This window comes from Puma concolor, chromosome D3 (assembly GCF_028749965.1).
Source record: "Puma concolor isolate L17-30 chromosome D3, mPumCon1.1.hap2, whole genome shotgun sequence".
In the NCBI taxonomy this organism is placed as follows: Eukaryota; Metazoa; Chordata; class Mammalia; order Carnivora; family Felidae; genus Puma; species Puma concolor.
The window spans coordinates 8,583,273-8,595,481 of NC_141678.1; the positions used below are offsets into that span (position 1 = coordinate 8,583,273).

The window sequence follows — 12,209 nt, forward strand, 5'->3', positions numbered from 1 at the left end:
GTTAAGTGTCTAACTCTTGATTTCAGCTCAGGTCATGATCTCACGATTCATGGGATCGAGCCCCATGTCGGCCTCTGCACTGGGAGCATGGCACCTGCTTGGGATTCTCTCTTCTCTCCCTCTCCTCCCCTGCTTGTACTTGCTCTCTCTCTTTCAAAATAAAGAACTAAACTTAAAGAAAATGGTTGACATGGTAACATTATATGTTTTACCACAATAAAGAAAAAGAAAAAAAGGAATGGAGTACTGTTACTGTAACATGGATGAACCTTGAAAATGTTAATTCTAAGAAGCCAGGACACAAAAGGCCACATGTTGTATGATCCCTTATTGTGAAATATCCAGAAAAGGCAAATCCATAGACAGAAAGTACATCACTGGTTGCCAGGGAATGATGGGGTGGGGAGAGGAAAAGAATGGTTAGGGGGGGTGACCACCACTGAATTGTACACTTTATTATAATTTTTTAATTATTATTTTTAAATGTTTATTTATTTTTGAGAGAGAAAGAGAGCATGAGCAGGGGAGGGGCAGAGAGAGAGCTGTCAGCACAGAGCTTGACGCGGGGCTCGAACCCACAAACCATGAGATCATGACCTGAGCGGAAGTTGGACGTTTAACCGACTGAGCCACCCAGGCATGCCATGAACTGTACACTTTAAAAGAGTGAATATTAGCTCAAAAACACTTTAAGTGAATGTAAAAGATAAGCAATAAAGTGTTTTGACATGGAATGTTAGAAATTTCTTTATTATTACCTATTCTTATTAAGCACCAGCTTAATAACACAGAAAATTTCAAATCACCCTTCGACAGCCCATTCTTCCCCCCGCCGCCCTAATTCTTGATAAAGAGCTCTTCAAGTGAAGACATGCTCTCTTCTCTCTTCCGTATAAAACTTTATCAAATAAAGGCAAAGAACTGTGTACATCTTGCTGTAAAATGCTGCCCATGGCTGTGGGAAGTATCTGCCCAGGCTCCTTTTACTGTCCAGGTCCTGAAAGACTCTTGTTCATGAACTGTCTCTTCACAAAGCAAGTCCACCACTAACAAGAGGGGATAAAACAGAATGGATAGTGGGTGTCAAATCACCATGCAAGTTCAAGATAAGGTCAGAATATTAATTTATGTAATAACAGAATGTAATCTTGGCCTGACATTTCTTACGTTATAAACTTCTTGAAAACACATGTAAAAAAGTTTTTTTTGACTCACAAATCAGTCAAAATTATGATGACAAAAAAATGTAATACATTCAAGATATCTCACACAGAAAATCTGCCCTATGGGTTTACAATGCCCGAATATAAGAACATACAACCAAAAATGTTTATCAATGTTTATCATATGCAATTCATTATTCACTGTGACTCACTGAACCCCTACTATGTACGTACTAGGCACATACTCAAAGTTAAGCAGCACTGCAATGCAGAGACTAAAATATTCTTGCAAGGGAAGACCTTAGTTTATTTAATAGTAGCTGCATGATAAGAGGTTATTTATCAACTAAATAGGTAAAGAAGAGGGTCTTACCTTGCTAGGTTTATCATTCTGAGGATCAAAAACTTTCTCACAAAGTCTCAGTCCAGTCTCTTGTCTCAGCTGCTGTAAGTAGGCCCTCATCACCTCTAAAATAAGGAGCCAGGAGAAAAATAAGAAAAATCCTGTCTGAGAATACATCCCCAATGTGTGCTGGTTGCTGGACAGTGACCTTGGTAATACATTTCTACACATTCAGACAAGATAAGAAATAGAAATGACAGTCCAGTGGTTTTATAACTATTTTGGTTCAAAGGATTCTCTACATGTTATATTTGTTGCCAAGAATCTTTTGTGAGAGTTACTGGAAGATAGTATCTGTGCTAATGATTCTACTACTCTCAACCTGTACACCAATCAAGACGAAGAAAGGAGGGGGTAAATAATCAAATGGAGAAAATCTTGTGCCATAAAGAGGGAGGTGGAAACCCTGTTCTTACCATCTTCCTGTTTGTTTGCAGGTTTGGCATAAATTGCATTAAGTGGAAAACCAGGCTCTCCAGGAATGGGAAAATTAGTGATTCCCAGGGTATACATTTCTTTCTCACCTTGGCTTTTGGAATTGCACTAAAAAAAAAAAAAAAAAGAAAAGAAAAAGAAAAAAAATTATATACACACACATATTTTACAGAGAAAAGGATAACAACATCCAATTTGTAATTTTTTAGTCTAAGTAGATGTGGCTGGGATTACTAATGTTTTTGGGTACCCTTCTGCATTCTGGGAAGCCTCTAGGCCCCTCCCCAGAATAATGTTTTAAATGACTAAAACATACAAAATTACAAAAGAAATCATTTATAGTCAAACACAATAATTACAATATTAAAAAGCCAAATTTATGACATACTCATACAGGCACTTCTTTATTAATGCACTGCATGACAAGATCCAGGCAGGGGCCTAATAACTAAAATATGAAGTAGTAATGAGTGAAAATAGAATTTCAAAACATCTTCAACTCTGAATGTAATAGGAAAATGTTGTGATTTCTACTGAAGAAAAAGTCACAGGTACAGCTTATGCTACTGTGGGTTGTTGCCTACACTAATAATTACAGTAAATGCTAAATTTCAGTTACAAGTTAGTGAAAAGAAAGATGTAATCTTTTTCCCTCTCAAGCTCATGAACCCTTGAATTATATCCTTGGACCCAAGGTTAACAACCTCTGAGCCAAGAGTTTAAAAGAAAGATTTCTGTCTCGGGAAGATACACGCAATGCCTTAAAACACCACACCCTTATCTTCTCATTAGTCAACTAAATTATAGGTTTAGAATCTTATAGGTTTAGAATCCACATTCAGATTTTCCTCTTGGGTCCGGGCTCTAAGAGAAAGTACTACTTGTCCTTAAAGTCTCAACAAGTCCAGATGGCTAAGCAGGTGAACATGTGTTAGTACTGTGTTTTCCAGATAGACAATCATCCAAGTTTAATTACCTTTTGGAGTTTCTTCAGACACTCAGAAATATAGAGTGTTATATATATCAAGGTTCTATCAGCTTCATTCTGCAGGGGTGGGGTGGGGGTGGGAACACAGAAGTTAAAAACAGTCCTGATTAAAACATAACAATCACGTGCAATAAAAATTCAAGCTTTGTCTTTTGAGCATCAACTGAAAGCTGCAAGTATAGTTCCTATAGCATCAAAAGTTGCCATTCTCCAAATGCAGTCTTCTTGGGCCACTGGTGTGTCCGCTCCCAGGGAGGGAGCCGCCTGTTGCCATCCTGAGCTGTGTGGGGCTGTTTTTGTTCACCTTGGCTGCCCTTACCCCTGCATTCCCCTTGCCTCTCAGTCCCCGGGAAGCTGTGCCAACAGCACCTCCCTCCGTATAGGAAGGAGAGTTACTAGAGCTGCCTGGAAAACCTGAGGTGCACCATATGGTCAGCTAATTTTTAAAGCTCTTTCACTTCAGAGTCTCTGCCGAGAACAAAAGCCTTTACGACTTTAAAGGAGGAACAGCTATTTCATGTGTGTCTTGTTCTTTTTTTTTTTTTTTTTTAATGTTTATTTATTTTTGAGCAAGTGAGAGAGACAGAGCACAAGCAGGGGACGGGCAGGGAGAGAAGGAGACACAGAATCTGAAGCAGACTCTAGGCTCCAGGCTGTCAGCAGAGAGCCCGACAGGGGACTCGAACTCCGGAACTGTGAGATCATGACCTGAGCTGAAGTTGGACGCTTAACCAACTGAGCCACCCAGGCACCCCTTCATGTGTCTTGTTCTTAAAGAGCTTCATGAGCCCACCTCTTGATCTAATTAAAAGGAAAATGTGAGGATTGGATGTTGAGCAAATGTGGCACATACTTCAGGTTAAATCTGGCACAGATCTACAGTCTAAAAAAAACCAAATTACACATGTCCTTTTTTTTAAGATTATATGACTCAGAAGAATGAAATGTGGCAGAATTACATTTATTTACACCTATTACAAACATAACACTTAGACCGTATATTAAATACAGAATACGTTGTGAGTATCACAGGACAGTTAGACTACAATTTCTAGACCAAGAGTCTACAAACAAAGATTTTCACACTCTGATTCCAAAAGGTCAAAGTTTGGCAAGGAGAGGCTGAAGTTCCATATTCTAGAATGTTATCAAGAAAAGTTGTTGACATTCCTGTAACTCGCTCATAGAAGGAACTCAGAAAAGTTCTTTTTTCTTTTGTTTCCATCTCCCCCTCTCCTTTTCTGCCACCTTCCTCCTACCTTCCTCTTCACCCCGTTCCTCACAAGAACTAAGAGCAGAAAGGAGAAAAGGGTAGTCAAGGGAAGGACCAGGATCAGTGGTTTCTTTATTGCTCCATTTCAGGTCCAGGACACAGAAGTATATAAAAATATCATATCACGTAGGATTTTTTAGTTTTGGACTGGCACACAGTAGGAGCTTTACTAATGCGGATAATAAATTAAAATGTCTAGATGATGGGTTGGCAGACTTCCTCTGTAAAGGACCAGATATTAAATATTTTAGGTTTTGTAGGCCAGGCTTTGTCACAACTATGCAACCCAGCTGCTGTTTAGTGAATGCAGTCATAGACAATATCTTAAAAAATGTACGTGGCTGTGTTCTAATAAAACTTTATTTGTAAAAAGAGGCAGGAAGCCAGATTTGGCCCTCAGGCTGTAGTTTGCTGACACATGGTACAGACTTCGGAGGAAAAATGAGAAACTAATGTTGATATAGGGTCTAATATTAGGCATTATTCTGGGTTTTTAAAGTCATACAATCTCATTCAATTTTATTTACTCCTCAGAACCCTGATTGCCAGGTAGATTATTATCCCTACTAGAAAACCAAATTAAATATTAAAAGCTCTGTACTTTACCTTAATCTCATAGTTTTTGAAGAAAACATTGGCCTTGAAATAATAGATGGCTTCATCCACAATATCTGTATCTTTTGCTAAGGAGGATACAAGGGGAAGAAGGCAGAGAACATTAGCCAAATGCGAAAATAACACTTAGAAAAAAAACCCCAGTTCAATGGTCAAAAGTCTTGGCGTTGAGGGGTGCCTGAGTAGCTCTGTTAAGCATCTGACGTTGACTCAGGTCATGATTTCATGTTTCATGGGTTTAAACCCTGCATCTGGCTTGGTGCTGACAGTGCGGAACCTGTTTGGGATATTCTCTCTCTCTCTCTCTCTCAAAACAAATAAACAAACTTAAAAATGGAGTTGAATAAAATAAAATGAGGCTGAGACATGAGGTCTTTAGAAACAATTTCTAGAAAAATCAGTATGTACATGGTTTATTATTTTTTTAAAAAGCTTGCTATTTTTTAAAGGTTTATTTAAGACAGAGAGAGGGAGGAGGAGGGAGGGAGGGAGGGAGGGAGGGAGGGGCAGAGAGAGAGGGAGAGAGAGAGAATCTCAAGCAGCCTCTGCTGTCAGCACAGAGCCTGACCTGGGGCTTGATCTCAAGAGCTGGACGCTTAACTCACTGAGCCACCCAGGCACCCCCATGGTTTATTCTTATAGCTTTATTGTTTTTATAAAAAATATACTCATTAGAAACAAATTAATCAACACAGAAAAATATTTTACTGTCACCCTAAATCTCACTCCCTGGAAATAACTACTATTAACATTTGGTGAACATCATTCCAGACGTTTCTCAATGGGTTTATAAAAATAGACTGAGACACAGACTAACTTTGATAAAATGCTATTTAAAACTAAAAACTATTCAATGTAATTTGATTTGAATTTACATACTGCAGTTTCAGGGGAAAAAAAATCTCAATTGTTATTTAGGAATACACTGGGCTCATGTATATATCTTTCTATGAAAACTATGACTTAATATATACTTGTACAAGCTGTTTTAGGTGGTTAGAGACTGAGAAAAGCCAGAAACACTGTTGTGACAAAGACAGATCTCTTTATACAATTTCTTTGGCAGTTTTTTATTTTCCTTTTCTTATTTTAAGAAGGTCAAAATCCCAGGGTCTTGATATCCGGCAGCTGGTTGCAGAAATGCACAGACTGTTGTTTTTTTTTTTTCCCCCAGAGACAGTTATTTATATTTCTTGTCCATGACTGCTATCCCTCTCACACAGTAGAAATGCAAGGTAATCCTGAAGGCTGAATCCTGTGTGATTCAGCTGACTTTAATGCTGCTTGTTCCCCTGCTAAAAAATTTCAACATAATTCTAACTCTAGACTCTGTGTTCTCCCAATCTATTTTCTTATCTAGAGAAAAGGAAACTTCCTCAAAAGATTCAATATTGTTTATAAAACCAGTTAGTTCTTCTAAATGTAAAACTGTGGGGGGTGGGGAATGGGTTACAAGATTTAGAAGCATGTCTGGCACAAAAAAGTGTTCAAAAGCGATCTGTTGAATGTAAAAAAAATTTTTTTTGGTTCTGAAAGAGGGGTTGGGGGAGGCCGTGCACAAGCGGAGGGGAGGAGCAGAGGTAGAGAAAGAGAATCTTAAATTTAAGTAGGCTCTACCCTTGGTGAAGAGCGTGACATGGGGCTCAATCCCATGACCTGGGATCACGACCTGAGCTGAAATCAAGAGTTGGTCGCTCAACCATCTGAGCCAGCCAGGTGCCCCATAAATAAATTAATTTGATTAATGCTACCTATTATTTAGCTCACAGCACAGGCTTGTACTCCTTCCTAATTCTTGTTCAGGTCTAATCCTGTCTCCTGAGGAAGAGTATCCCTGTCTACAGAAGCCACAAAGATCTGGTTTCTAGGGGCCCCTTTCTCCCTTAAGGGCCCAGGAAATGTTGCAAAGGTGGTAATTAGATACACTCCATCCTTGGTCAATTACATTTTCTAATCTGCTACATGTATTTTGTAACCATCTGAAAAGGCTGCTTCTCAAGGAATCTGGGCCAACATTGATTCTTATTCTTTCTTTGCACTGTAATTCTTTTCTTTTATGCTATTTTTTCTTCTTTTTGGTCTTTTATTTTTTCCCATCTGTTCCTTTTTCTTCATCTCAGAATCGAGTAAAAACTATGGCAACTCACCAAATTTATTGAGTTTACTGAGTTTTCCACTGGTGTTGAACACAAAATTAAGAAGAGGTCAAGTCAAATAGTCTGGCAGAGGAATGGAGACCAGGTCAGTACAAAATTGACAATGAAAACTATGGTGTTAGAAACCCAAAATGGAAATCAGTGCAGATGCTTTCTGGGTACAGGGAAACCCTAATATAATACAAATCACACTGTTGGCAGAACATCTCAGAATGTGTCAGAAGAGTCTAAAAGAATGGGGATTTCTAAACAGTAAGAAATGGTTCAAAAAAAGAGAAAGTGAGTACCAAGAAAGAAAGCAAAGATCTAAAATTCAGAAAAACAAGAGAAAGAATGTGCATTGTTATAGAGGGCACGTAAGATTTAAGATCGAAGTACTACTGAAAATGAAGATACTGAAGAATGAATAAAGGAAGTAGGATTGAATGGGAGAAGGGGTTAAAATGTTTGTTTGTTTGTTTTTTTCTCCCAGCCTTAAGACAGAGAAAGGATGGGGACATGTCATTCTACAGAAACAGCAGCATTAAATCACTTTGTAAGAACTGACAGTGGGATGACAGAACACTGTCCAGAAGCACATTTCCTCTTCCCTCTCAACAAAATATCCTGGAGAACTCAGCAGCAATAATACACTTGATCTTGAAAGGCCTAGAATGCAATATCCACCAAGCGTAGAGAAAATACAAGAGCAATCTGAGACCGAGGACCGAACTAAGACTTTGCCTGACTTGAAAACGTCCGAGGATCGCTAGCTGTTTCCTACTAAAATCTGAAAATAATGGAAAGAAGTTTCGACTTACTCTCTCTAGGGGCGGGTCCTTTGAACTGACTTCTGATAGGCAACAGTGCCATGTTTCCAATGAGTTTGGTATCGGGGTCCATGAGAGAAGAGTGGTAAGCCTGTTGTGGCAAGCCAGGTAAGAATACGGAAACAGAAAGAGAGCAAATGTCAGCGGGGCAGACAAGCAACATTTCTCCAGAGGAAAAAAGAATAACCCACCCGAGACTAACTAGGGGAGGGGGAAAAAGGGATGGCAGCAGCAATGGTCTGGAGCTGGCTCTTACTGGCTCATGAAAACGGGATGTTACACATTTTGAGGAATTTTGACAAATTTGGAAGTAAGCTGGTTGTTAAACACAGCCGTTACTAAAAATTAAATTATATAAATTTGCAACTAAGTTATAGTAAAAACAAAGGTAATAAGTACTCAAAATTCATTACTTTCTATTTTTAAAAATTATTTCACTATGGTCTATGATCTTAAGGTTATTTATAACTTTTCTATCTTTGCAGTATAAATACTGCATAATATGCATGTAATGGTGTGCTACTGGGCATCTTCCAAGTTCACGTTCAGTGACATCACATTTGTAACTGGTGGAAGTCTTTATGCTACAAAGATAGGCAAACACAAAAAAATCAGGGGTACGCCCCCCCCCTTCCCCAAGCTATTGTTAAACCAGAACCCAAGCACTGGCTTTTCAGTTCTGCCACTTCCTGGCTATGTGTTTGACCAAGACATCACTTTTCTTCTCTTAGCCTATTTCCAAATTTATAAAATGAAGAGTTATCTACTGCCTTCAGCGGGTAGGTGTGGGTTAAAGGAGCAGGGGAAACCACATTTATGAACGCAATTTGTATGCTGATTCTTAGTTCTGCTTTTTACAAGATGTCTGTCTTTCGGTAACTCAAGAAGGGCCCCATTCATATATTCACTCATTCACCCAATGATAACCAAACACCTTCTGTGTGCAAGGCATGGTGATAAAATGGTAAGAAGGACCAGTATGATCTCTGTCCTTGAAGAACTTTCAACCTAATGGGGGACAGGGAAGTCCAGGAATGAGCACAGGACTCTAAAGTCCTAGCTTAAAATCTAGCTTTACTAGGGGCGCCTGGGTGGCACAGTCGGTTAGGCGTCCGACTTCAGCCAGGTCACGATCTCGCAGTCTGTGAGTTCAAGCCCCGCGTCGGGCTCTGGGCTGACGGCTCAGAGCCTGAAGCCTGTTTCCGATTCTGTGTCTCCCTCTCTCTCTGCCCCTCCCCCATTCATGCTCTGTCTCTCTCTGTCCCAAAAATAAATAAACGTTGAAAAAAAAATTAAAAAAAAAAAAATCTAGCTTTACCATCAGTACACAACCTTGGGTAAGTTACTTAACTTCTCTGAGCCTCAATTTCCTCCTCTGCAAAATGGGAACAATAGCGTATCTACTTCACAGGGTTACTGTGAGGATTAAATGGGATAATTTACATGCAGTGTGTAGCTCAGGGCCTGCCTGGCACACATCAGGAATCAAATGGTAGCTACAAGATTCATTAAATATGTAACTGTGGCTTGCTCTTTTTTGTCACAGGTATGCTTCATCTAAAGCAGCCTCCACCAGCTGTCTTGCTACCCATCGATTTCCTTCATCGCATTTGTCACTATCTAAAACCATCTTCTCTATTTACATTTACATGTTTATCTGTCTCCCCATTAGACTGTGACCTCGAGCGTAGGGGTTTGTTGGCCTTATTTACAGCCGTTAACAGTACTTGGCAAGCAGCAGATGCTCAGTAATTTTTTTGTGTGAGTAATCACGTTCTTGAACCTCCTTTTCCTCACCCGCAAAATGGAGACCATGATGGCGATAAATTTGCCCCACAAGACTGGCTGTCAGCAATGAAGGACAACCAGCCTACTATCAATTTTACTCCTACCCCGAGGCACACGAAAATAGAAACATCTGGTAACCAGGCGCCGACCTAGCGTCTGCTCTGGCGGCCCTACAGCCAGCAGCCAAGTGTGGCCACCACAGCCGGAGCGACAGAGGGGGAGTCCGGGAAGTGGGGTATGACAGTGACAAGCAGCGGGAGTGATCCGCCCCCGGGGGCTGAAGAGGAAGTGGGCCTGTGGGGGGTAGAAAAAGAGAAACCAGACCCTAGACTTGAGAACTGGGGGAGAAAAAAAGAAAGAAAAAAAAAAAAAAAAGCACAGCCCTTGGCTTCTCGGCTCTAGTGAAGCTTTGGGGATCCTGCCGGAGTCCGGGGACACAGGAAGAACGAGAGAAGGGGTCGGCACTGGAGCGAAAGGGGCGAAAGGGGCGAAAGGGGCCGGGGCAGCCTCCTCTACACACTCGGGGTCTCTGGCCCACTCTGCCGCGGCCCCGTCCCCGCTGGCCGACCCAATCCTACAGCGACAGGCCCCCTCTCCTCGCCTCTTCCCCTCTCAGGGCCCGCTTCCTCTCTGCCCTCCTCGGCCCGCTTCTCTCAGCTCACGCACGACTTCTCGCCGCTCTCCCCAGTTCTCGCCATCTCTCCACACCGCGACTTCGCCCCCTTACCGGCATCTTGGCGGCACCCGGTTTCAAGCTAGACCAGGAGGTTGGGGTTAGAGCGCTACGCTTCCGGTCCGGCGGCCCGGGCGGGGTAGGCGGAAGTGAGCCGGAAGGGGAGGGTGAGGGGAGGACGCGGCACTTCCGGTCTTGCTATCCGTCTGCTGAAGCGGCCGAGGCTCCGCAGGGAGGAAGGGACACCAGAGGGCACCCGAGCCCTAGGCAGGGGCTCCGAATGCCGCGCATTGCGTAAAGTGTGCGCGAAATGGAGCTGGGTCTTGGGTTACAGAATCCTAAGGATCAATCCCCTAAAAACTTTGCTTTTCCTCAAAGGTCTTTTCAGTGAAGCGTTCCCTAGATCACACTATTTTAATTTTTTTTAATGTTTATTTTTGAGAGAGAGCGCAAGCGGGGTAGGGGCGGGGGGGGGGGGGTGTACAGAGGATCTGTATTGACTGTGCTGACAGCAGCGAACCCCATGGGGGGCTCGAACTCAGGAACCCCACGAGATCATGACCTGAGAGATCATGACCTGAGCCCAAGTCGGATGCTCAAGGGACCGAGCCCAAGGGTCACACTATTTTAAGTTCGACCCCAATCCACTCCGCTGTGTCATCCTTATTTCTTTTAGCCACGGTTATGATTCTTTGGTTATTTACTTTTGGTATTTATTTCCCCATCCATGTGGACGTCAAAAAGGCAGGGATTTTGTCCATTTCGTACACCATTGTATCCTCTGCGCCTATAATAGTGATGTGCATGGCAGGCATCAAGAAATATTTGTTGAGTGAATGAACCCAACTGGTCCTAACAGTGGAGAAAGGAGAGCACTCAGAGATGGGATTTATGCACTACCCCACTCCAATTTGTGTGTAAAAACTGCGAAAATGGACTCTGGGTTTGAATCCTAGCTCCAGCATTTACTAGCGGTGTCATTTTGGGCAAGTTAATTAACCTCTGTGCCTCAGTTTCCTCACCCAAACTAGAGATAATATACTTACCTCATTGTTTTGTGAGGATGAAATGAATTACATGTAAAGTGTGTAGAACTTAAATGCCTGGAACATACTAAAAGCTCAGGGTTTTTTCTTTTTTTTTTTTTTTTTACCTATTACTAGAAAGCACCTCATGTGTTAGTTTGCGAACTGGCCCTTGTATACAGGAGGCAAGAAGACTGAAAAGGAAGGCCAATCCAGATATATAGGTGGTGGTTCTAATTAAGCGAGGAAACTTACTTGTAAGGGTTATCTTTGGTGAGGCAAGAGTAGATGTCCCCACCTACATGCCAGACTAAGTTTGTATAGAGGTCATAATTGGGTTCAGTCACATCCAGATGGGCTCAACACCTTAGTCTCAAGACCATGTCCTTGGAACATCTCCCACAGCGAGGGGTGGGAGGGATGAGGAACCTTGGACTGCCTGAGTCCAGTTTAAGGGTCAACCAGTGGTCACATCCTCTTGATGATCTTCTCCAGCATCACCTCAGGTGCCACCTTATTGCTGCCTCAGGCTATTTCTCCTGCCAGCCCCTCAGAATGGAATACTCTGCCCCATGTTCCCACAAATGATTTCTTACTCAGGTTTCTGGCCAAATAGCACCATTTAGGAGCCTTCATTGACAATGAGCCCAAAGTAGCCCCTTATTCACTCTCCACTTCATTACTGTTTTCATTTCTTCCCATTCCTTATCAAGGTTTCCTTGTTTATGGTCTCAAGGGCCCAGCATGTCAACTCCATGAGACTAAGGCCTTGTCTGCTCTGAGTGCTCCCATTTTATCCCCAGTGCCTGGCACCCACCAGTAAATTTTTCCACAGAATCATGTCAGGATCTTCAGCAAGATAATGAAATCCTTGAGGACTG

The 12,209-nt window shown here is 41.9% G+C and overlaps 1 protein-coding gene across 1 annotated transcript; it reads right to left on the reverse strand.

The window, feature by feature from the left end:
• Positions 1–729: 729 nt before the first annotated feature.
• On the reverse strand, positions 730–10,488 carry ARPC3 (actin related protein 2/3 complex subunit 3). The gene is made up of 7 exons (XM_086681657.1): positions 10,358–10,488; positions 7,834–7,933; positions 4,869–4,945; positions 2,978–3,046; positions 1,983–2,109; positions 1,537–1,631; positions 730–1,046 (listed from the first exon to the last, which is right to left on the reverse strand). Exons 1-7 carry the CDS (start codon positions 10,361–10,363, stop codon positions 984–986), a joined length of 537 nt encoding a protein of 178 aa, XP_086537783.1. The 5' UTR covers positions 10,364–10,488; the 3' UTR covers positions 730–983.
• Between the last annotated feature and the right edge of the window lie 1,721 nt (positions 10,489–12,209).